Genomic DNA, 26,604 nt, shown 5'->3' on the forward strand with positions numbered 1-26,604 from the left:
AAAAAGGCAGGCAAGATATGGCAGCGAAGGCGTTCGTGGTCATGACCGAAACCAATTTCTACAGCGAGGCCGGTGTTCTGCTTTCCAACTCCGGAAACGGCCTCTCTTCGGTCTCCGCCCGCTGAAATCGGGGGACGATTGCAGGGCCTGGTACCAACGGCACCTCTTCCACCAAGCAGGTGGAGACCCTCCCGCCGCTCCCAGTCGGCTTCTGCTCTGTGGGCAGCTGCCCACCTCCCAGCAGAGCTCAGCACGGGGCCCCCCAGGGCCTCGGCGGAGCTCGGTCTCCCTTAAGGACCACTGCCGGCCGCAAGGACCTTCAAGACGGAGCCGCCTCAGCACCTGGCCCAGTTCTCGCTGATGCTTTTTTCCACTTTGCCAAGAGCGTTCAATTTTCACCTCAGGAGTTTCCCCAACCGACCTGAGTGGCCAACCCAAGAAAACTCAGGTTTAGTGAGGTCACACAGAAGTCAAGACCCTTGCAACGACGCCGAGCCCCATGGACCCAAGCTGCGGCAGGAGAAAAAGCCCAACGTCTCGAGGCTCCGCAAGGCAGGTGCTCACTTGAGCATGGACGAGAGCCCCCTCCCTGCGCAACAACGTGACCCGGGGGCGGCGACAGACGCTGCGGGGAGCGCTTCCGCCTTGAACACAGCGTCGTCAAGTGGCAAGCTCCCAGCTCCGTTCCGTCCCACAGCTCAAGGCCTTTCATTCCAGCAGGCGGTTGTCCACACCCCAAGGCTACCCCACCCAGCTGCGCCGGGCAGCTTCTCCACACCCGGACGAGCCGGTGGCACGTCTCGAGGGTGTGACGGTGACGCCGTGACATCACCCGGCAGAGAAGGGCAAAGCGACCAAGGCACCGGCGATTCTGAAGCGGCCCCGGCGCTGAGAAGCGCGCCGAGAGTCCGGAGGAGGGATTAACTTTGACTGACGTCCACACCCACCCATTGCCTTTCCGATTCCTTCTCAAACAAACCAATCAATGAGACGACGGAGACGGCAACGTGCCCCAGCCGCCAGGAACGGCTCCGCCCCCTCCGCTCGGTCGTCGTTCGGTCGCCATGATTGGTGTGGCTACTGTCTTGGTCTACTTTAGCTCTCCTCTGGCTTTCCGATACCCTCTCTGAACTTCTCCCTAACCATTTATTCCCTCCCACGGTCACCTTCTACCTTCACGGGATTCTTGCTAGCTCGGTTGCCTGCTCGGTTGCCTGTACAGCCACACTTGAGATGGCGGCCGGAGGCGGGGCCACGGCTGGGCCTGCCCGGCGCGGTGACGTCAGCGCGCTGCGTGTCGGCAGGTGGAGGGAGAAGGGAAAGTTTGGCCCGTGCGTGGGGCTGGGGTTGAGGGCGGGACGGAGGGGTTGGGCCCAGGCGAATACCCTGTAGCTGCTGCAGCGGAGGCCGAGGCCGGGACCTGGGCCGGGCGAGGAGTGCCGGCCGCCGGGGAGCAGTGGGCGAGGTCCGCCGGAGCTTCGAGCCCCCGCCGCTCTGCCGCGCGGTCACCCCGCGCCCAGACGCCGTCCGACCCGTGGCTGTTCCCGAGGCGGTTGGTGGGGGCGCGGCGGCGCGGCAGCGGCGGCGGCGGCGGCGGCGGTTGGGGGTGGGGGTGGGGGAGGCGCGGCGAGGAGACGAGAGAGAGGTCAGCGAGTTTGAGGGAGGATCGCGAGCCGCGCCGCCGTCATGTCCGAGGACTCGAGCGCCCTGCCCTGGTCCATCAACAGGGACGATTACGAGCTGCAGGAGGTGATCGGTGAGAGCTGGCGCCGCCGAGGGAGGCGGGGGGGACGCGAGGACCCGCGGGAGCGCGGGGAGGCTCCGGGTGTGTGCAGCGCGCCGGTGAGGCTGGTGGGCTGAGGTTGGAGGGGCTGGAGGGGCTCGGGGGAGATCTGGGCAGTGACAGATATTTGAACCGGAGCCTCCGATGGACGGGTCTGGGAGGGGAAGAAAAGTGCGGGCACAGGACAGGCCTTTAGGAGGCTGTGCGAGAAAGGGGGCTGTTGGGGTTGTGGGCACAGCTACCTATTTTGGGGATCGTCTGTAGGGGGTTTTAGTGCATTCCCGCGCGGGTGTGACAACACCTAAGTGCTCACCAAGTGCCAAACGTTGCCGGGGTGGAGCTGGGGGAGCTGGAGATCCTCTCTAGATGCAGCTGAAGGTACCGGGCTCCGCGCTGCGTAGACACAACTTCCCACTGTTGGAGACTGACTTTCTAGTCAGGGAGGTAGGCATTGAATAACTAGACAAATAGAAGGAATTGCAAGGTTTGGCAAGTGCTAGGGAGGAAACAAACAAGATGTTCTGATAGCGAGTGACCTGGAGACCTAGTTAGGGTGATTTCAAGGAAAATTCCTTTTCTGAGGCGTTGACATTTAAGAGGAGCGCGGAAGGATGAAAAGCAGTCTTAGGGTTCCAGGGCAGGTTTTTCCCTGCCGAGGGATGAGGAAGTGCAAAGGTCCTGAGGAGGGAAAGAGCTTGATGTGTTTCAGGACCTGTTGGAAAACTGGCAAGGGGAGAAGGGGGATCTTCGCAGGCATGGTAAGGATTTTAGAATTTTGAGTGTATTGGAGGGCTTCAGGCAGAGGCAGCATTATTTGACGGATCTGGCTGCTGTGTGTGGAGTGGTTTTGAGGGCCCGGAATACCAGTTGGCAGGGACCAAAACTTGCACAAATGTGGATTGTAATTCTTAGGCACAGGGATTGGGGGAGGGCGGAGGCTTGGGATGAGGGGAGTATTTGTTGGACAACAATAATCCAGTGACTTTAGAAATCAAAAGGGGGTGGGTTTAGCTACACAGAAGCTCGGTCTAACTGACATGAGCAGACCCCTCTGTATGGGAGGAAGGAGATTGTCTGCTCTGCTAGATCAGCATCCTGTCCTATAATTAGTTTTATGACAAAGACTGGCTGAAAACTGTAGCTGTCTCAGAGGTGTGTTTATTGCAGTGTGTCTGTATTTTAGGGAAACTTTATCATATCTTTTTTTTCCTTTTTTTGCCTCTTGTTTCAAAACAAATCTGGGCTAAGTTTTATCTGAAAGAAATCACATCTTTTTCCTTATGCCACGTCATACCCAGTGTCCTTGCTGGGTGTTCGACATATACCGGTTGTTTCTAAAGACAGCTAGCTAGGTCTCTGTCTTGATGGTTTCTCAGTCCCTCAGTCAGTATCCTATGAGGAAGAAATTAAGTGAGAGATTTGAAAATGATGTCTGAAAAGTAAAGGAGGAGGATCTCTGTCATTGTTTTAGAAGAGGAATTTTGCCTTCCTTTCTGGTACGGTATACATCTTTCTGTGGTCCTTTTTTATGCCTAGTAGTTAAGATGGCTCTAGAGATTTTAGAGATTTATTGGCTCTAGGGTTCTAGAGATTTTAGAGATTTATTAATTTGTTATCCTCAAGCAAGTAGGGTGTCTGTGAGTGGGCAAAAGGGAGTCTCAGTCCTCAGGGATAGGGTTAGTTTTCATCTTAAGGTGGGCCATAGGTAAAAGGTTAAGGACTTAATGTGATTTGACCATCTTATTTTTATTTATTTATTTTAAAATATTTCATTTATTTATTTGAGATAGAGCAAGAGCACAGGAGCTGAGGTGAGGGGCAGAAGGAGGGGGGAGAAGCAGGCTCTTTGCTGAGAAGGGAACCTGACCATGCACGGAGTTCCATCCCAGGACCCTGGGATCATGACCTGAACTGAAGGCAGATCTTAACTGCCTGAGCCACCCAGGCAGCCCTTCACCATCTTATTTTTATTTTTATTTATTTTTATTTTTATTTTTTTAAATTTTTTATTTATTTATGATAGTCACAGAGAGAGAGAGAGAGGCAGAGACACAGGCGGAGGGAGAAGCAGGCTCCATGCACCGGGAGCCTGATGTGGGATTCGATCCCGGGTCTCCAGGATCGCGCCCTGGGCCAAAGGCAGGCGCCAAACCGCTGCGCCACCCAGGGATCCCCACCATCTTATTTTTAAAATTAACTTTACTGAGGTATAATTTAGTGCTATAAAATTCACCCATTTTTAAGTATAAAATTCAGTGTTTTTTAGTAAATTTACTGTGCTGTGTCCCAGCCAGCATAATCCAGGTTTAGAATATTTTCATCACCCAGTAAGATCCTTGTGCTTGTTAACAGTTAATCGCTGTTCCCACTCCCAACCCCAGGCAACCACAAATCTTTCTGTCTCTATAGATTTGCCTTTTCTGGACACTTAATATACATGACATCATAATAACATATTGTCTTTTGTGTTTGGCTTCTTTCACTTAGCATGATATTTTTTCATTTGTAAAAACAATTTTACTGGGTTATAATTTATATACCACAAAATCACCTGTATTAAGTGTATAATTGTATAATTAAGTGTATAATTTTTTTGTAAATTTACAGAGTTGTTCAATCATCCCCACAATCCAATTTTAGAACATTTCCATCATTCCAAAAAGATGCCTCATGTCCATTTGCAGTCACTCCCTGTTCCCACCCCCTGCCTCAGGCAACTACAAATCTACTTTCTGTCTCTATAGATTTGCCTTTTCTGGGTATTTCATGTAAATATAATCATATAATACGTGATCCTTTCATTGGTTTCTTTGACTTGGCATAATATTTTCTGAAGTTCACCAACGTTGTAGCCTATATCAATACATTATTCCTTTTTATTGGACACCACATGATGGACATTGGGTCGTTTTTGCTTTTTGGCTATTTGGAATGATGCTGTTATGAACATTCACTCATCAAATCTTCCATGTGAACATGTTTCATTTTCCTTGAGTGGAATTTCTGGGTCACATGGTAAATTTATGATTAACTTTTTAAGAAATTGACAAGCCTTTTCAAAATCATTTTGCATTCCCACCAGCCATGTATGAGAGTTCCTATTTATCTTTGTCAGCATTTGTTGTCTTTGATTATAGCCATCCTGGTGGGTCTGAAGTGGTATCTGGTGGTTCTATTTTGCATTTCTTTAATGACTAATGATGGTGAGCATCTTGTCATGTGCTTATTAATTAGCTTTTCATATATCTCCTTTGGTGAAATATCTATTCAAATGTTTTGCCCATTGGGTTGCCCCTGGGTTGTTTTCTTACTAAGTTAAAGGGTGTGTGTGTGTGTGTGTGTGTGTGTGTATGTATGTGTATGATGTGTTCGTTTGATGGTCAGTCCTTCACCTGATAGATGATTTCAGATATTTTTATCCTGGTCCCTAGCTTGTCTTTTCATTTTCTTAATGGTGACTTTCAAGGCCAGAAAGTTTTGAATTTTGATAAAGTTTAATTTATTACTTTTTCCTTTTACTGATTGTGCTTTTTTGATGGCTTAACTAAGAAATCTTTACTAATCCAACATCACAAAGATTTTCTTTCCCGTATTTTCTTCCAAGTGTTAACAGTTTTAGCTCTTAAATTTTGGCCTCCAGTACATTATGAGTTCATTTTTTAATGTATGGTGTGAGATGAGATGACCATCTTGTTTCACAGATGAAGACACTGAAGCATAAAAAGATAAAATGACTGTCTAAAATCGTAGAGCTAATTAGTGGCACAGCGAATACCTGTGTTCTACTCTCCTGCTGCCTAATTCAGTATCCTTGTTTCTATGTAGGAATTTGATTGGTTTTTATATATTAAATGGACGATAGTGGTCATGGTCTAAGGGAAATTTTGAAGGTTTAAGTGAAATTAATTAGGGGGAATATCCTTACAATGAAAAATCTAATAGATATTTTGAAGGTGACCCTTTTGGATATAGATTTTTCTTCTTTTATTTTTTTTAAAGATTTTATTTATTTGAGGGAGAGTGAAAGTGAGAGAGATCACAGAGGAAGAGGGAGAAACAGACTCACCGCTGAGTGGAGAGCCCAATGAGGGGGCTCGATTCCAGGACTCTGAGTTCATGACCTGAGCTGAAGGCAAATGCTTAACCGACTGAGCCACCTAGATGCCCCGAATTTTTCTTTTGTGTCTCCTGTTTGGTAAATTTTGAATGTCTCCCTCTCATTTGTAAGTTCACTAAAGTTCCTAACATCCTTCCATTCCACGCCTTGTGTCTTCTTTCACCCATCCTCCCAGGAGGGAGGGGGGAAAATGTTTTTCCTTGAATTATAGCTTATTATAAGTACCCAGCCTCAACAAAGTGGTGTAGACTTATTCTGAATTTGCTTCCATGCTGAAATGTTTGGAATACAATGTTTTCTAGTAAGCTATAATCATCAAAATGAATCTTTGTGATTTTTCAAATTACACTTAATTTTTTCTGAGAATCAAATGATTGGAGCTCAGAAAATAAAGGTTTGGAGGATCATTTGAATTTTCTGTTTTCAAAGAATTGTATTTTAAAGCAGTGGTTAATTGATGCCTCCTTTCTGATCAAAGTACTTGCATTTTTTGATATGTAATTTTTTTTTTTCACCTGCTGCTTAGCCTATAATATTTGTAAGGTTGAGAAGCCTGGAATGCAGTCTGTTGAGCATCAGACTCTTGGTTCTGGCTGAGGTCTGATCTCAGGGTCATGGAACGGAGCTCTGCTTCAGACTCTGCACTCAGAGCTCAGTCTGTGTGGGTTTCTCTCTTACCCTTCCTCAAGACCCCCCCCCAGCCCCCCCAATCCCCGCTCTCTCTCTCGCTCTCTCTTTCTCTAAAATAAATAAAATCCTTAAATATTTGTAGGGTTAGTTGTTTTTCACATTCTATTTTGTTTTCTCTCTTTCTGACAAAATCCTATAGAGAAAAGAAAAATTCCCTTCCTGGAACATAAAAGCATACAGATTGGGAATTCAAAGGACTTCCTTTTAAAGAATTATATCATCTGAAGCACGCTTTGGCAAGATTTGAAGTTCTTTAAGTATAATTACTTGTGAAAGATGTTAGTAGTATTTTCACTATCACTAATTCACCTCTCAGTGTTTTTGAGCTCCATCCTAACCATTATTACCGTATTAGAATTTATAATCAGGTGTTGTACTGTATGACATGTGTTGAAACAGCTGGAAGAGTATGGTCTTAGAGTTGTGCTGACCTGGATTCAAACCCTGGCTTTTCCTTTTATTAGCTATGTGATCTTAGGCAATTTATATAACTGGTTTTAGTGTCTGCTTTTTGTCTAAAAAATGGAGGTAGTGTTACCTATAACATTGGGGCTCTTATGTAGATTAAGTGTAATTGTGTGGAGAAAATGTTTAGTTTGCATTGAATGCACCTTTTTTTTGTTGTTGTTGTTTATAAGATTTTATATTTATATATTAGAGTGTGAGACAGCACTAGCAGGGAGAGTGGCAGAGGCAGAGGGAGAAACAGGCTCCCCAATGAGCAGGGAGCCCGATACGGGGCTTGGTGTAGGGCTCCATCCCAGGACGCTGGGATGATGACCTTAACTGAAGGCAGATCCTCAACCACTCACTCAACCAGCTGAGCCATGCTGGCACCCCTGCATTGAATGTTCCTTAACATAATGACTTTCATTATCTCTTTTTCTTCTCCTTATGTTTTGGTATTACCATGAAATATGAAATACTGTATGATTTGAAATCTTATAACACTTAAATACTTAGAATCTGTTGTAATATTTAATGGAACATCACTGCCCCTTTTTTTCTTTCTAGATCTTATTAAAGTTTAGATGGATTTCAGGATTTATGGTGGACATGGTAGTATAGCTACATAAGGCCTTGACATTGTCAAGGATATGATATGATGGCAGATAGAGAAAACAATTTGGTGTGGGCTGTGCCATGTGCCTTTTATCTTTTATTTTCCTACATCTTGGAAAGTCTCCATAAATACTCACTGTTTACCTTGGATTAGGTTTTGAAAATTGTTATTTAAGATCTGTTTTTAATAAGGTGTGATTTATCCAGCTTTGACACTTTGGTGAAGACAAACTCAATTAGCTTTATTCTCTACTTTTCCCTCTCCTTTTTTTTTTTTTTTTTTTTTTAAGATTTTATTTATTTATTCGTGAGAGACACAGAAAGAGAGAGAGAGATAGGCAGAGGGAGAAGCAGGCTCCATGCAGGGAGCCCGATGTGGGACTCGATCCCGGGACTCCAGGATCATGCCCTGGGCCGAAGGCAGGCACTAAACTGCTGAGCCACCCAGGGATCCTCTTCCCTTTCCTTTATTATTTTTATTAATTGTTCATTAGCCACACATTTTGATATCTAAAGTAGTGGTTTTCAAGTACAGATTCCAGGATTCCACCTCCAGCCCCTCCGTAAATGTGAAAGACATCATACTTTATCAATAGAATGATGTTGAATGGTTAGTGTATTTTCTCCCCCTGGTCAGGAGACTTAGCTATGGTGATATTATCAGTAAAGGCCAGCATTGGATTAACAACCTCATAGGGCTGTATCAGTTAGGGATTGCATTTGGCTGCATGTAATGGAAAACAAATTATAGTGTCCTAATAAGGTACCTTTTTTCCCTTCTGTAACTGGAGTGGCCACCTATATGCCCTAATTAACCATCCAGTCTCCTAGTTTTTACTTCACTGCACTTAACATGTAACTGCCATTCTTATAGTTGTAATGTAGTTGTTCTACACCTAGCCTCATTCTTGTGTTCCAGGCTGGAAGAATATGGCAAAAGGACAGAGGCACATGATGACTGAGTTGGCACCTTTTCAAAGAACTTTCTTTCCTGGAAGCCTTATTCAGTGACTTCCATTTCTAGTTTATTGGCCAGAACCATGTAATTTGGCCATTTGCAAGAGAGGCTATGAAATAAAACTTTTTAAGCTGGGCACATTAGTACTTAAAACAGAATAAATCAAACTTCTCTTGTTAAAGATGAAGGGAAAATTGTATGTTGGATAGGCAACTAAAAATGTTGGCCTTGGTGGTTTTTTTAAAAAATGAAAATAGTTAAATAATACATTACAAGTAAATAATTTAACCATAGCAAGCAGTTAATAAATGTTAGCTTTAATCTAAAGAAGTAGTTGCTTACCAGTTAAGAGCATGGTGTTGAGTCATCATGTAGTTCTGGTTTCTAGTCTCTACTCTGCACCTGACTAGTTTATGACCTAAGTCTTATTTTTGTAATTATTATTGTCTTAGATAAAAAACAAAATAAAATGGAAGTAAAGAAAGTGCTCAGTATAGTACTTGGCACACAGAATAAGCGTTCAATAGATGTTAATGCTCATGATGGTAATAATGAGTTCATAGCTTATGCCCGTGAAGACTGGGCCATATTTGTGTTTGCTCTGCCTTGAATGAGTAATTTTTTTCCTTGAAAATGTATGTCACTGCTCGGTTGATTTGTCTTTTCAGCAAATATTTATTGAACTTCTGCTATGCTCCAGGTACTGTTCTGGATGCTAGGGATATGTCAGTGAAGCAGACAGAAATCCCTGCTTTTATAGAGTTTATGATCTAGTGGTGATAAAGGACAAAAATAAAACAGAGAAAGGAGTTGGAGACTGCTAGGGATAGAGGTGAATTTTTTTAAAAAAAAATTTAAAGATTTATTAGAGAGAGAGTGGGAGGGAGAAGAGGGAGTCTCAAGTAGACTCTACACTGAGTGTGGAGCCCAATGCGAGGCTCAGTCCCAGAACCCTGAGACCTTGATGTGAGCCAAAATCAAGAGTAGTGAGCCCCACCCACTGAGCCAGCCAGGCGCCCCTGGAAGTGAGTTTTAAATAGGTCAGGGAAAGCGAAAGAAGAGACATTTGATTTTTTTTTTTTAAGATTTTATTTATTTATTCATAGAGACAGAGAGAGAGAGAGAGAGAGAGAGAGAGAGGCAGAGACACAGGCAGAGGGAGAAGCAGGCACCATACAGAGAGCCTGAGGTGGGACTCCATCTGGGGTCTCCAGGATCACGCCCTGGGCTGCAGGCGGCGCTAAACCGCTGCGCCACGGGGGCTGCCCAAGAAGAGACATTTGAGAAAAGACCTGAAGGAGGTGAAAAAAATGAAGATTGTGGTTATCTGCAGGAAGCTTATTCCAGACAGAGGGAGAGGTGAAGGCTCTAAATTGGAATGGAAGCATGCTCATGTGATTAAGGAATAGGAGGCAGGTGTGGCTGGAGCAGTGAGATGGGGTGAAGAGGCACACAGGAGAAGAGATCAGAAAAGTAAGGTGGTGGGGTTGTGTGGTTCTGACCATAAGATGGGATGAAGTCTTGTAAGTCGTTGTGGGTACTTGGGTTTTGGTTTGAGTGAGAATGAAAATCATTGCAGGATTTTAAGCAGAGGATTATTATGACTGTGTTTTAAAGGGATAACGCAGGCTGCTATGTAGAGAATAGTTTTGTAAGGGTGGAAGGAGAGTTTATTTATTTATCTAGATTTTATTTATTCATGAGAGAGACAGAGAGAGAGGCAGAGACACAGGCTCCCTGATGGGAGCCTGATGTGGGACTCTATCCCAGGACCTTGGGATCCAGACCTGAGCCAAAGGCAGACTCTCAACCACTGAGCCACCCAGGTGCCCCTGGAAGGAGAGTTTATCCAGTGGAGAGAGGTAGCACTGGAGTTGGTGAGAAGTAATCAGGTTGCTGGGTATAACATGTTTTGGAGTTAGAGAGTTGCCATTGGATTAGATGTGAAAAGATTCTAAGAATTTTGGCTGGAGCATCCGGAAGGATGGAGTTACCATCCTTTGAGATGAGAGATTACCAGAGTGAACAGGGGACAGAGATGATTCATTACAAAACCATCAGGCTGTGTGAATAATTACTCAAAGCATATGGCATTGTGTCTTTATTTTCATCTTTTTTTGTATAGAGAGAATAGCATGATTTTTATGATGTTGACTATTCTTAACAGCTGTTTCACCAGTTCTAGAAGCTTTAATTTTCAGTGTGATGCTGACAAGAGAAAAGGTTGTTCAAAATTGTTATTTCCTTATATTTTTCCTTGATTCAGGTGACAGTGCCTTAATCATCTTTCAAAATGAAGAGTCTGGGTACTCTTTAGTGAATGTAAAACCATACTAAATAACATTTAAAATCTTTCGAATATGTATCTGCTATAATGATGTCTGGCCAAAATTTGGAGGAAATTATCTTTAACTGATTTGGTTTATGTATTTATTTTTCTCACAGGAATAATATCCATTTTTAACTTTCTTTTTTAAGTTTCTGAGTCTAGTAAAGTGGTCAGAGACCAATAATTTTTTTAGTCCTCCTTTGGGCATCTCCTTTTCTGTCTTGAGAGATGAAGTTACCCAATTTGAGGAATTTCAGGAAAAATCTCATATTTTTGTATATTTAATGCATTCTGTATTTATGCATGTATGTTAAGACTGCAGTTTTAAGAGCTCACTAGGAGAGGACAGAAGAGTGGAAGAACTGGGACCTAGGTGCATGGAGGATACACAGCTGTGTTAAGTTTTTGAAACTCTGAATTAGGATGTTTTATTGGAAATTGGTTTCCATTTTCCATTATATTATTATTCTTACTAGCCCATTAGTAGAGGGCATTACAGCAGTAGCTTTTATACTTTTCACTAAACCATTCCTGAGAGATCTCTTTTACAATTTGCATGTGTATTTATACTGAAGTAAATGTTTTACAAAATAACATTTGCTTTTACTATGTGCCATGCATACTGATGTTTTTTCTATTTTACTCTTTTTACTCCAAGAAAATGATGGTTGAAACTCTGAAAATGACTTGTAGTTTGAAAATTCCTCATAAAGAAACATGCTTTAAAAAGAGGAATATTTAAAAAATTTGTATCTTTCAATTTTTTTTTTTTTTAAGATTTTATTTATTTATTCATGAAGGACACAAAGAGGCAGAGACTAGGCAGAGGGAGAAGCAGGCTCCCTGTGAGGAGCTCGACCCAGGACCCAATCCCAGGACCCTGGGATCACGCTGAGCCAGAGGCAGCCGCTCAACCACTAAGCCACCCAGATGTCCCTCAATCTTTTAAATAAAAATCTTTATTTTATTTTTATTTTAAGTAGGCTCCATGCCTAATGTGGGGCTCCAACTCAGGACTCTGAGTTTGAGTCTCATGCTCTACCAATTGAACCATCCAGGGACTCCAAAATTTGTATCTCTAATCGTATGTTTTCAAAGTCTTATTAAAAATTGGTGAATAGGGATCCCTGGGTGGCGCAGCGGTTTGGCGCCTGCCTTTGGCCCAGGGCGCGATCCTGGAGACCCGGGATCGAATCCCACATCAGGCTCCCGGTGCATGGAGCCTGCTTCTCCCTCTGCCTGTGTCTCCGCGCCTCTCTCTCTCTCTCTGTGACTATCATAAATAAATAAAAATTTAAAAAAAAAAATTGGTGAATAGTTAAAATGATTATAAAGACATTATAAAGATATTCTTCCCTATCCTCTTATTCACATTATTAATTGTTATTTTCTGTGAAAGTTTTTCTAATGAAGGATAGAACATGATTGGTATTCTGAATTAGTGGTGTTGTGTATTGAGTTACTGCATTACCATACACACCTTTATGTTACAACTTTAAAATATTTTTTGATTGCTGAATAATGTTTTGGTGTTTGGGGAAGAAAACATGAAGATCAATGAAAGTGATTTATTGTTAGCATGGAACAACTGGAGCCTGCAAGTCTCTCTTTATCATTAAATGTGGGAGATGCTGGTGACTTTGGCAATTTGTTAAATCACATCTTGTTTCTAGGGATATTTGTTTATTAAATGAGTGACTTTTTGTGTAGAAGAAGGTACTTTAGTATGTAGACAATTATGATTGATAATACCTAGGGTTAGTGTTCATTATTAGTGAAATTAATTCTGTGTTTATTTTATTTTATTTATTTTATTTTATTTTATTTTATTTTATTTTTTTATTTTATTTTATTTTATTTTATTTTATTTTATTATTTATTTTATTTTTTTTATTTAAGATTTATTTATTTATTCATTCAGAGAGAGCAAAGAGAGGCAGAGACACAGGCAGAGGGAGAAGCAGGCTCCATGCAGGAAACAGTCTCCTGATGTGGGACTCGATCCTGGGTCTCCAGGATCACACCCCGGGATGCAGACTGCGCCACCGGGGGTGCCTCTAATTCTGTGTTTAATAATGACTAGGAATTAATAACAACCCCAAATTGCTGTCTGTTTTTAATGCCAGCACAGCTTTGGTTTATGTATGATATGACATTAGTGTGCTTAAAGCTAGTATTTCAGATTTTGTATATATATAAAATAAATAATCAGTGCTTGATCATCCAGGGATACAGTAACTGACTTAATACTGGTTTAAAGGGATGCCTACGTGGCTCAGTGGTTAGGTGTCTGCCTTTGGCTCAGGTCAGGGTCCTGGGATTGAGTCCCACAAGGGGCTCTCCATAGGGAGCCTGCTTCTCCCTCTGCCTATGTCTAATGTGTCTCTCATGAATGAATAAATAAAATATTAAAAAACAAAACAAAACACTGGTTTAAAAGCTACCACTAGGTAGCTAGCACATTTGCAAAAATTAAAATGATAAAACATCGAGGAATACATTTACATACTAGAAGACATCTGTTTTCTAGGACCAAAGGTACCCTGTGGAGGCCTCATTGTGTTTTTTGTGACTTAAGAAAGCCTCTCAGCCGACAGATCTGGACCTTCATGATTGGGTTCCTTCCTTTGGGGCTTCCCAGAGTAGGGCAGCAGCCTCTCACTGAAGACAAGAGAGTTGTTAGAGTTTTCTAAAGGGATTCCATGCAGAAAGAACTTGGAAAGAGGATGAGAAAGGAACAGTTAATGCCAAGCCACTACTGTTCTGCCTAATTCTGTCCTACTCGTGCAAAACAAAGGGAGTTCACCAAAAAAGCAAACTGCAAACTATTTCAGTAGTAATCTATTGGATCACTTATCAATGAATGTGTTAGTGGTCCTAAACTATTGTCAAAATAATCCAAGTACACTATTGGATAATGTTGTTGAATGGCAAATGTGTCCTTGAATATTGGATTTCATTTTGAATTTTGCATGACATGAGCTTTGTACAGAGTTTTTGCTTAGTTTGTTATAATTGTGATTTGGGTTTATCCATGTCAGTGTTGCCTGGTTGTATATCTATGGCTTTGATCAAGGACTTTTCAAAGTTTTCAATGTAACAAATTCTCGAATTATATAATTGTATATGTAAATTATTTTCAAATTTTAATCTGTAGCACATTTATACTATTAGAAATCTGACGTCCTACTTGAAGAAATGTTTTTAGTAACAGCTTTATTGGGATATAATTCACATACTATGAACATAAATTGCCCTTTTAAAGTGTGCAATTCAGTGTATTCACAGAGTTGTGGAACCCCATCATCAATGTTTAATTCCAGAACATTTTCTTTTTTTTCTTTTTAAACTTTTTTTTTTTAAATTTTTTTGTTAACTTTTATTTATTTATGATAGTCACAGAGAGAGAGAGAGAGGCAGAGACATAGGCAGAGGGAGAAGCAGGCTCCATGCACTGGGAGCCCGACGTGGGATTCGATCCCGGGTCTCCAGGATCGCGCCCTGGGCCAAAGGCAGGCCCTAAACCGCTGCGCCACCCAGGGATCCCTCCAGAACATTTTCATATCTCTGGAAACTCCATATCCATTAGCTGCACTCCCTACTTCCCCTCTTCCTCTAGTCTCTGGCAACCTCTAGTTTACTGTCTGCATGTATGGATCTGCCTGGTCTGGACATTGTACATAAATAGAGTCATACTGATGTGAAATGTTGGGGTCTGGGAGTGAATGGTCAAGAAAGAATTCTTGAGACATCTTTGGTGCCAAAAAGGGTGGTTTTATTAACGCCTGGGGACAGGACTCTGGGCAGAAAGAGCTGCACCGGTGGTGTGAGGAGTGACTGATTATGTATTTTCAAGTTGGGAGGGGGGCAGCATAAGTCTGTAAAGAATTTGGAAGCAAGGTTTCCGGGACCTGGAGGGGCTAGCTGTTGTTGTTAGGAAAATGTTATTTACTGCTGTCTAGTAAAATCTTAGTCATGAGACTCTTCAGATGTGTATCAGTGGGCCATATGCTTGGATGATGACTGCTAACATATCTTGGATGGGTGGGTAGAGATAGAAGAAGTTTCCAAAGGGATTTTTACAGGATCCTGGAATTCAGGCTAATGGCAAGCTAAGGTTGCCTTTTGCCTCTAGCAAAGTATTAACACTGAGGCAGTTAAATTCCTTGATGAAGGTCACTCTGTCTCAAGTACTTGTCAATAGGCTGTCAGTTATAAGGAAGTTCAATTTATTTTCTTTTGCCTTTGTTCTGTATATCAATGCCATATATGGCCTTTTGTGTCTGGCCTATTAGCGTGTTTTCAAGGTTCATCCATGTCATAGCATGTATTAATAGTCATTTCTTTTTATTGCCAAATAGTATTACCAGTGTATGGATATACCACATTTTCTTACTCTATTCCTCAATTGATGGACATTTGGGTTGTTTCCACTTTTTGGCTTTTACAGATAATACTGCAGTGAATGTTTGTGTGAAATTATTTATGTATACATTTTTTTTATTTTCTTGGGTATATACCTAGGAGTTGAAGTGCTGGGTTGTGTGGTAATCTGTGCTTAACATTTTGAGGCACTGTCAGACTCTTCTGAAGCAAGTATGTTATTGTAGTCCCACCAGCAATGCAGGAGGGTTCCAGTTTCTCCACATCCTTACCAACACTTGTTATTGTCTGTCTTTTTGATTACAGCCATCCTGGTGGATGTGAAATGTTATCTTGCTATGGTTTTGTGAAGAGATTTTTAAAATTGAAAACTGTGTATTACAAAGTGTTAGCTATTGTAGCTTGTATGTTTTTATTTTTAAAGTAAATATTTGAGAGAATATATAAGAACAATAAATAATTAATGAAATAATTTTAACACTGAAGTAAGTGATAATTACAAAGAGTAAATGGAAATTACCATGATGTCTGAGCCTGACTTTTTAAAACATATTTCACTGTTAGACTGTATAAACAAAGGTAACCTCTTAGTTCATGTTTAAGATTGTCTTTTTTTGGTACCATATTCTCGTGTTCGTGTAAGTTGACTTGTAACTTGAAAGTGATTTCAAAATTACCAGGCTTTTTTCTTTCCTAGAAAGAAATTTCTGAAATTTCTTAGAAATCCAGAAACCTTCTGGAAGATTTGAATATTTCGTTTTAAGATGGTGTGGATGGTGTGGTATTTCTTGCTCTCAGTCTGATGGAGGCCCCCAAATGTGGGGCAACAACGGGATAGAAGCCAGTGGTGCAGGCAGAACAAAGGAGAGAGGAGATAGAAGTTTATTGAAAACATCGCAAAGGAGCGGCAGGACAGAAAGGGAGGGAAAGGAGAGAGACAGAGGGAAGGTGGGAGGTGGAGAGACAGGCAGACAAACATACACATACACACACACAGAGTGAGACACAGAAACAAAGAGACAGATGTAAGTAAGTAGCCCATTGGTTAGTTAGAGCCTATGGATATTTTGATGTGGGTCTGTGGGTTACTATGGGCCCTTTCTGCATTCCATTGCTCAAGGCGGTTTGCCTAAAAGTGGCTTCTACAGAGATAGAAATGGAAATTACTTCTGGTAACAATACATAATAATATGACTCGTAAATTGGGGGAAATGGACATTTAAGGACAATACTGTGTATTTTTTTTGGCATGATAAGCTTTCCTTTTCTCTGCCTGTTAACTACTTTTTTTTTTTTTTAAGATCTTATTTATTTATTCATGAGACACACACACACACACAGAGAGAGAGAGAGGCAGAGGGAGAAACAGGCTTCATGCAGGGAGCCTGATGTGGGACTCCATCCCGGGTCTCCAGGATCATGCCCTGGGCGGAAGGCGGCACTAAACTGCTGAGCCACCCGAGCTGCCCTGTCCCACCATTTAAAAAAACATTTTATTTGTTTATTTGATACAGAGAGTGAGAACAAGCAGGGGGAGCTGCAGAGGGAAAGGGCATTAGTGTGCTAAAAGATTAGCAGGCAGTCTGTTGAGCACAGAGCCTGATGCAGCGGCGGGAGGGGGGGAGGGCGGGGGGGCTCGCTCTATCCCAAGACTCTGGGATCATGACTTGAGCAGAAGGCAGATGCTTAACCCACTGAGCCACCCAGACACCCTTACACCCTACTTTTTAGGGTATTATCTTTTGTTGAGTGTAGGAACAAGATAAGAATTATTCTCTTGTTTATTTTATTTTATTATCTATTTTTCTTTTTAGAGAGAGCATGTGCATGAGCTGAGAGTGAGGGGGTGGGGGAGAGAAATCTTAAGAGGGCTCTGTGTTGAGCATGGATGCAGGGCTCAGTCCTATGACCCTGAGATCAGAACCTGAGCTGAAATCAGGAGTCAGTCACAACTGATTGAGACACTCAGGCACCCTGAATTATTTTCTTGTTTAAATTGTGTGGGAATTAAAAAAAATAATAATAATAAAATAAATTGTGTGGGAATTAGAAATATCATGTTCTTATCTATATATCTATTTATTTACTTATTTATGTATTTATCTTTAGGGAGTGGAGCAACGGCTGTGGTCCAAGCAGCATATTGTGCCCCTAAGAAGGAGAAAGTGGCAATCAAACGGATAAACCTTGAGAAATGTCAAACTAGCATGGATGAACTCCTGGTACGCACATCTCATATTTCTTATGTGGAGAAATATACTCCTCTGTATATTCATGTTAGAGTGGGAAATAACTTGAAATTTTTTATTACTTTTCTTATAAAACGTATTGTGATTTGCTCATTAAGTAAAGTTTATTGTAAAATTTATAAAAATCCAGGTAAATAGAAAAAAATTAGTTGGAATCCTCTCATTCTGAGATTTGCACTTGCTATATAGTCTTTAAGATTGTGCAATTTAAATTGTATTTTTATGATAATGTAATCATTGTTTTCATTGAAAAATTTATCGAATTCTTTCTGTGTCTATAAATATGAATTAACATGCCTTTCAGTATGTGTAGTATTCTGTTGCATAGGGAAGCCACATTTTATTTATAACCTATTTCTCGTATTGGACTTTTTCCTGTTTTTATCATTTACTTCTTTACTTTTCTCTTTCCTTAAACTAGTATCATGCAATTGTGATACCTGGTCAAATGGAATATGTTTTATTTAAAAAAATTTGTTTTGAAGATTTCATCAATTTATTTGAGAGCACAAGCAGGGGGAGGGGCAAAGGGAGAGAAAGAAGCAGACTCTCTGCTGAGCAGGGAGCCTGATGTGGGGGCTCCATCCTGGGACTCTGGGATCCTGACCTGAGCAAAGGCAGACACTTAGCTGCTGAGCCACCCAGGTGGCCCTGGAATATGTTTTAAAAGGCCCTGGCTCGGGCAGCCCTGGGCCGAAGGCAGGTGCTAAACTGCTGAGCCACCTAGGGATCCCTGATCCCACAGAAGTCTGAAGAAACATTGGGAATATAAAGAAGTCTGGATGGTGTTTTTTTTATGGTGTTTTTATGTGTTTTTTATGGTGTTTATAGTGCCAGGCACCTGAGGTCTGAGTGAGAAGGGCTCTGTTTCCCAGATAAGAAACCGTTTCATTTATCTTAGAAAATCTATTAGATCAACATACCAAACTTGTGGGATTGTGATTTTAAATTTTTTTTTTTTTTTTCAAAATGGTCTCTGCTATAATGTAGAAAGGGTGCTAATGTGAACTAGGTTCTAGGTGTGTATCCTGTGTGACAGTTAGTAGTGAGGAGGCAGTATATTGCTCCTTTCTCTTGTCAAAATGTTTTCTTGTCTGACAACCTTTGCTAAAAGTGTGATGGGAAAATCAGCTGTCAAAGCTTACTACTACATTTATTTTTTCCAGAGATGTTACTCACAGGCACACTAAGCAGTGTTCTGAGGTTTTTCTCTTCTCTGGTAGATTCTAGGACTAGATTCATTGGACAGAGAGCTGAAGGGAATATGAGGAGGCTTAATTAATATGTCTTTCCTTCTACCTGAAGGCTCACAATCTAGTTGAAAAGTTTGTTGTTTCCTGTACAAGGTTGAGCGTCACATGCGCCTAGGAGAGATACTAAGTACCGGGAAGTAGGAGGAGGTGTGCTCCTAGTTACAAAGATGGAGGCCTCTGTAGAGATATTTGTGTTCTGGCCCAGCAGGATTGAAGATGCTTTGAACCAGAGATAGAAACCTTACCAGGCAGGGATTTAGAGTTAGGAAAGTATTCATTTTTATGTATATATTCATAAATACAAATGTAACCGAAACATTTTCATGAAACAATTCTTTTTTTTTTTTTTTTTTAAGATTTTATTTATTTATTCATGAGAGACACAGAGAAAGAGAGAGAGGCAGAGACATAGAGGGAGAAGCAGGCTCCATGCAGGGAGCCTGATGTGGGACTCAGTCCTGGACCCAGTAGCATGCCCTGAGCCAAAGTCAGATGCTCAACCACTGAGCCACCCAGGCGTCCCTCATAAAACAATTCTTCATTATATTATGTGGAATGCACTCTGATTTTCTGTTTCTAACTTTATCTACTTAGTCTGTTTCTAACTTTATCTACTTCTGTCGTGGCCCATGTGGCTTTTGTAACCCATGGTTTAAAGGATGAGGCCACACAAAGAGTTAAGACTCTAAACTCAGGCAGTGACAGTGATATTTTATAGATGGAAGAATTGTTTGTTTCAGAATGAACATTCCATGAAGGCAGGGACTTTATTGTGTTCAGTCTGTATGAATGAATGAGTAAATTAACATTACTTGAAGACTGATTGAATGGTGTAAAGTGGAGGAAAACTGCTTGCGTTGGGAGTAATTAGAAAACCAGGAGTAAGTGTTAGGAACCAAGATGAGTGAGTTCTAGGAAAGAATGAAAAGTCATCATTCAGTAACACTTGAGAAAGCTTCAGGTGGAGAACAGAGAAGTCCATATCAAAGCTCAGGCAGCATCAGGTAACAGGACTTTCAAGAAAGTGCTTTCAGTAGGAGGGGTAGAATTAACTTGGATGTGGGGGGGCCTACTGGGAAATTTGATTCAGAGTGAATATAGCACTTATGCATTTTTGCTTCTCAAAGGAAAGGGAAAAGGATAACTCCAGTGGGAGTTAAGATAAAGGAACCCTTTTCCATCCCCCACCTTTAAAGGAATAGAAGAGAAGGAAAGAAATTATTTAAGGCCCTTTCAATTTTTGAATTTGATGGTTCTCTGATAGTCTCCTATTAGAAGATCCTTTGTGGTCCCGCCTCTCAGAGTAGAGCTAAAAACCCTTACCTTCACTTTTAAGACATTGGACAGTTTGACTCCAGCTCTGTGTGTGAATTGTTAACTTCTGTCTCCCCTCCCCCATCCAGTTGGCTCCAAGTCCTGTGGTTTCTGCTTCTTCAGTATACCTCTTGATTCCTTCTTTTCTTTCCATTCATATTGCTACATATTTTCTTAAAACTATTTTGAGGTAGTTTTAAACTTCTAGAAGAGTTGCAAAAGAAATACAGAAAGTTCCCGTATGCTGTTCACCCATCTTCTCCTAACAATAACATGACCACAGTGTGATTATCCAAACTGAATAACTAGTTATCATTTTTCAGGCCACCATCATCTCTCACCCAGGTCATAGCAACAGCCTTCAACATTATGTACTCTTGTCTTCTCTCATTTATTTTCTATATTTGCAGCCATAATGATTTTTATGAAATATATATATATATTAAACCTTTGATGCCTTCCCTTTGCTTTTAGGATGAAGCCTAAATTTTTGAATACAGTTAACATGGTCCTTTATGATATGGTCCCATGTGATTAAACGGTCAAACTCATAATGCCTACTTACCTTTCCTGTGTGAGTGTAGTAAAACTTCTTAAAGGAAGCCTTCCTTGATTATCAGTCCTATTTTCTGATAATTTTCTTCTCCAGTGAAATCATGTAGTATCTGGTACTTCTCCTATCCAGCTGCTTATCATTGTTTGTTGTCAAATTAATATTTGTCTAACTTCTTCACTAGACTGTAAGTTTCTTGAGGGTTTACCATTGTAGACAAACACCTAGCACTGTGCCTGGCACAGAGTAAGCAGTTGGTCGATATCTGTTGAAAGCATGAACCACTTACTCTAGACAGGTTTACTCATTTCGTCCTAAAATATGTCTTGCATATTTAATCTATTTTTTTTTAATAATTATGTGTGCCTTTCACTTTACACTGCTGTAATTTCCCCATGTCCTATAGAACTAAACCTGGTTTCCACCTGCCCCTTAGAGGACTTCTTGCTACCTATTACTGTTCTTTCCAATGAATTCTTGTAATATTTACCATCTTTACTACTCATTGGCAATACATGTTGTCCTATATATTCCCTCTCATATATACTTCTCGTATCTCTCTTAATCTTGTGTGACTATGTCAATAGGGAAGTGCTTACTTTAGTTTTACAGTTTTTACCATAGAAGACTATGCTGGTGACTTTGGAGGTTGCAAAAATGCATATGACAAAATCCTTGCTATGAAGGAACTTAATATTCAAATAAAAGAAGAGAAAGGAAAAACTAACATTCATGGAGCAGTGCTTTTGAATCAGAGATCATGGGCAACTTTTATACAATTGATTTTTACTGTACAAATACCAAGGTCATTAGGGTGGCAAGTACAGTACTTGAATAAGTAAAAATTGTATAAAGTACTATAGGATTTAGTTCATTCAGTAAATATTTACTGAAGGTGTACTGTGTGCCAGGCACAGTGATAAGTGCCAGCAATACAGAGTCTTAACTTTCACTGAGCTTAAAGTTTTATGAAGGCTGCAGAAAAATAAACAATTGCAGTATAATATGATATGTTCTGCAGTGTTTAGGGAATCACTTTTTTTTTCATGGCTTTTTAAAATTCAAGTACAGTTAACATATAGTGTTACGTCAGTTTCAGCTGTACAGTATAGTGATTCAGCAATTCTGTGTATTACTCGGTGCTCATCATGATAAGTGTACTCTTAATTCACTTCATCTGTTTCATACACACACACACACACACACACACACACTTCCCTCTGGCAACCACCAATTTGTTCTCTGTATTTAAGAGTCTGGCATTTTGTCTATTTTCTTTGTTTTATTTCTTAAATTCCAGATAGGAGTGAAATCATATGGTATTTGTCTTCCTCTGACTTATCTCACTTAGCATTATACCCTCTAAGTCCATCCATGTTGTTGAAAATGGCAAGATGTCTTTGTTTTTTATGACTGAGTAATATAGTTCAGGGTGTGTGTGTGTGTGTGTGTGTGTGTGTGTGTGTGTGTAATATCCACTAGCTTGCATTTAGGGATCCACTTTTAAGTACTTGCCTTTATGGAGTTCTCAGTCCACCAGGGAGGGACAGATCACTAAGTACCCAAGGTACTAGCCAGTACATATGTGCCATGATGTAAAGAGATACACAGAGAGTTTGGAAACCAAGAGACACCTAGCTTGCAGAGCTGGTGGAAATGATATTTTTGTTAGATCAGAAGGAAGAATTAGCATTTTTAGCCAGGGTAAAATAATGAGGGAAGTATCAAGGCAGAGAGAACAACAGCATTAAATATCCATGATTAGAGGAAGCATGCTCACATGAGGTTTACTGTGGCCTGATTGTAGTCGGTATATTGGGATAGGGTCAATGAGGAAGTAGGATTGAGACTAGAGAGATACGGATGCCTGGGTGGCTCAGCAGTTGAATGTCTGTCTGCCTTTGGCTCAGGGCATGATCCCAGGTCCGGGGATCAAGTCGTGCATCGGGTTCCTGCAGGAAGCCTGTTTATGTCTCTGCCTCTCTCTCTGTCTCTGTCTCTAGTGAATAAATAAATAAAATCTTAAAAAAAAAAAAGACTAGAGAGATAAGCAGGGCCCAGATCACTCGGGGTTCTATAAGTCCTTATATCATACTTAACAATTTAAATTCATAACCTGAAGTAGAGTAAGCTTAGAGGGAGCTCAGGTTTTTACTTTGGATTTAGTGTATGACCTTGCTATTTCAGGATATTTCTCATTAGAATGAGAATTGTTCATTATTGCACCAAAATGGGAAGAAACCATATTTTAAAAATAAAACAAAACCCATAAACCAAAAAGCACCCTTTCCCTGAATAGACATTCTTCCAAAGAAGACATCCAGATGGCCAACAGACACATGAAACGATGCTCAACGTCACCCATCATCAGGGAAACGAAAACCAAAACCACAGTGAGGTATCATCTCACACCTGTCAGAATGGCTAAAATAAGAAAGGCAAGAAATAACAAGTGTTGGCAAGGATGTGGAGAAAAGAGAACCTTTGTGCACTGTTGGTGGGAATGTAAATTGGTGTAACCGCTACAGAAAACAGTTTGGAGGCACCTCAAAAAATTAAAACTAGAATTACCATATGATCCAGTAATTAATTCTAGTACTGGGTATTTACCCAAAGAAAATGAAAACACTAATTTGAAAAATACTTGCACCTTTATGTTTATTGCCATAGTCAAGGTATGGAGACAACACAAGTGTCCATCTCTAGATGAATAGGTAAAAAGATGTGATTTTACACAAACAGTGAGATGCTACTCGGCCATAAAAAGAATGGAATCTTGCAATTTGTGACAATATGGATGGGCCTAGAGGATATTACACTAAATGAAGTAAGATAAAGACAAATACATACGATTTCCTTACATGTGGAATCTAAGAAACAAAACAAGTGAACAAATGAAAAACAGACTATTAAATACAGAGAACAATCTCATTGCTGTGGGCTGGGGAGATGGGCGAGACAGATATAGGATGTTAAGCGATAGAAACTTTCAGTTATAAAATATGAAAGCCACAAAGATGAAGAGTACAGTATGGGAAATATAGTCAATAATATTATAATAATGTATGGTGACAGATCAGGTGACTACACTTGTGGTGAGCAGTAATATATGGAATTGTCTAATTACGTTATATTCCTTTTTTTTTTTAGAATAACAAAAAATATTTTACTAAAACATAAGATTTACAGATGTTTCCAGACAAGCCGTACAAAATGGTCACAAGCTTTTTCTTGAAGGAAGGATTCTACACTTGACAGCAAAGTCACAATGTTATTAGAGAGGGCTGTGATGTTTGTTTAATGTTCCCATTTTGGTTCAAACAATCAAGCTTGTCCATCTACAGCGTCTAAATAAAGTTAGACTTGGCTAGAGAGCATATTCTAAAGAACTGGTTAGCTGCTTTTAACCGATGCAATTAGATCACCATAAAAAGGGGGAAAGGAGCCCATAAAATTAAAATAAAACTACCTCTCCCCCTCAAAAATAATAATAAAGGAAAACACCCACACCCCTGCAGCTAACCCTGACAACTACCTTCATTCACAGTGCTTTATACTTAAACCATGATGGGGGAAATGAATAAAAGCAGAGAGGGGCCACTGCTTTTAAACGTTTCACAACAATCCAGATGGTACTTCTAGCCTCTGCTCATGCTTTACAACAGTGAATCAGGTTAAGACGTAGATTTGCTAATGTGCATTTAATCACCAAAGGACTGAAGATGTCTGGGCTTTTATTCTGTAATGTTTCTAAGACTGTGTCCATTAAATGCAAACAAAAAAGGAAGAAGTCTTGGCAGAACAGGAGAAGTGATGCACACTTGATGATCAGATCGATTTTAAATATTATTCATGGCATATAGCCTAGTCCATGCTCTAGCTGTTTCTATGGCTTGGGCTTCGTTGGTCTTCCACTGCACCGCTACGTCATTTGCTAACGGATCATCTGGATTGGGAGCACTTAACAAAGCCTGGATCGATAGCAGAACTGTGCGGATCTGCACTGCTGGGGACCACTTATCTTTCAAAATATCTAAACATATTCTTCCCAACTTGTCTACATTAGGATGATAAATTTTGGTCATGAAACGTACTTTAGGGGCTGCCATCGGGTATTCTTCTGGAAGGAATAGTTCCAGTTTAAAAGTCCCTCCCTCAAAGGGGGAATCCTGGGGGCCAGCAATGACCACATGAAAATAACGGGCATTGCTCTCATCTGGTTCTGCTTTAATGCCAGGAACTGGTTCTGCCAGCAAACGCTGGGTTTCCTTGATAATCCTGCGGGGCAGCCCGGCCATCTTGTCAGATCCCGAGTTTGGCCTCTGCTCTCGACCCTCACTGTGTTATATTCTTAAAACCAATACAACATTGTATGTCAACTATATTTCAATAATAAAAGTAAATTAAAAAAAGAATAAAATGGGGCATTTGGGTGTTCAGGTCATGTTCTCAGGTCACTGATCTCCACTCAATGTGGAGTCAGCTGGAGATTTTCTCTCTTCCTCTTCCTCTTCGTTTGCCCCTCCCTCTCTCATTATTTCTTTCTGAAACAGATAAAATTTAAAAAGGAAATAAAGACCCTTTGGGGGATCCCTGGGTGGCGCAGCGGTTTGGCGCCTGCCTTTGGCCCAGGGCGCGATCCTGGAGACCCGGGATCGAATCCCACGTCGGGCTCCCGGTGCATGGAGCCTGCTTCTCCCTCTACCTGTGACTCTCTGCCTCTCTCTCTCTCTCTCTGTGTGACTATCATAAATAAATAAAAATTAAAAAAAAAATTAAAAAAAAAAAGAAATAAAGACCCTTTAAGACTAGCAAGGAAAAACAAAAACAAAAACCACCCTCTGTTTATTAGTAATTATCCTCTGTGGCTGTAAAACCAGATTTCCCAAGAGAATTTTTTAAGAGCTCTGTGAAAGAAAAACATGTGTCCTAGTGGAGGCCTCTGTGGTGCAATGTAAGGCTGTGATGAATAGTGCATGTTTCTGGTTTCAAAGATTTTATGAGTGGAATGAGCAGTCAGAATAGACTGAGGGATACTGAGAGGTTTTTTGGTTTGACTGCTCTCGAAAGGATCAGAGCCATGGAAATCTCACAAAGGTTGGAATATAGTCTTAGGACTTTCAAATCTGAATTCACTAACTTTTAGAATTGTTTTAGTCTTGCATTTAATTAATTATTGTGTTTTCTCGTCTTCGTAGAAAGAAATTCAAGCCATGAGTCAGTGCCATCATCCTAATATTGTGTCTTACTACACGTCTTTTGTGGTAAAAGATGAGCTGTGGCTAGTCATGAAGTTGCTAAGTGGAGGTGAGTAGAGTACAATGAAATGCTAACTTCCATTGGCTGGAAAGTTACTAAAAATATTCTTTTTTTATTCTGGTTTGGTGTTCATGGACATTTGCATTTGGGGAGATACTGAAAATATAGTATCTGCTAAAGATGCTAATGTATGATCTGAGACAGATTTCACATATTATATTTGATTGTCATGACTTTTTTTTTTTTTTTTATTGTCATGACTGTTAAGTTTCTCTTAATCTGTGATGATTCCCTCCAGCTTCCTCTGTTCCATGACAGAAACTTGTTAAAGGTTCTGGTCTGAAGGGTCTGAGAATAACTGTCCTGTACAATGACCCGCATTTTGAATTTATCTGCTTATTCTTCCTGGTGGCATTTAACTTGATTCGTATTTCTCTCTTTCTTGCAAATTGAAAATTGAACCTAAAGGTTTGATTAGATTTAAGTTAAAAATTTGAGGAAAGTGTTTTGTGGGTGATGCTGTGTGTTCATAGTGCATCACACCAGGAAGTGTTTGTTCTCTTGTTATATCTTTAATGATGACATTCTTTTTGATTGTGTATGGTTTTGACAGCCAGGCCTCACCATGGAAAGGTGGACTTTTTTTCCCTTTGC

General features: G+C 40.7%; 2 protein-coding genes across 3 annotated transcripts in view; one reads left to right on the plus strand and one right to left on the minus strand.

Annotated features, from left to right (window-relative positions):
* Nucleotides 1–1,338: 1,338 nt before the first annotated feature.
* OXSR1 (oxidative stress responsive kinase 1) overlaps nucleotides 1,339–26,604 on the plus strand; it is a 90,056-nt gene continuing 64,790 nt past the window's right edge. For both annotated transcript variants that reach the window (XM_041733847.1, XM_041733848.1), the window contains exons 1-3: nucleotides 1,339–1,756; nucleotides 17,432–17,544; nucleotides 25,890–25,998. In XM_041733847.1, coding sequence (XP_041589781.1) covers nucleotides 1,687–1,756; nucleotides 17,432–17,544; nucleotides 25,890–25,998 — 292 coding nt within the window. In that variant the 5' untranslated portion in view covers nucleotides 1,339–1,686. The remainder of the gene's footprint in view (nucleotides 1,757–17,431; nucleotides 17,545–25,889; nucleotides 25,999–26,604) is intronic.
* On the minus strand, nucleotides 24,169–25,024 carry LOC121478666 (ubiquitin-conjugating enzyme E2 N-like). Its single transcript, XM_041733851.1, has one exon. It carries the CDS (start codon nucleotides 24,987–24,989, stop codon nucleotides 24,531–24,533), a length of 459 nt encoding a protein of 152 aa, XP_041589785.1. The 5' UTR covers nucleotides 24,990–25,024; the 3' UTR covers nucleotides 24,169–24,530.

The sequence above is a fragment of the Vulpes lagopus genome, chromosome 19 (genome assembly GCF_018345385.1).
Source record: "Vulpes lagopus strain Blue_001 chromosome 19, ASM1834538v1, whole genome shotgun sequence".
NCBI lineage: Eukaryota > Metazoa > Chordata > Mammalia > Carnivora > Canidae > Vulpes > Vulpes lagopus.

Excerpts from the sequence above, each read along its gene's own strand:
- LOC121478666 (XM_041733851.1), bottom strand. The coding sequence starts at position 24,989 with ATGGCCGGGCTGCCCCGCAGGATTATCAAGGAAACCCAGCGTTTGCTG.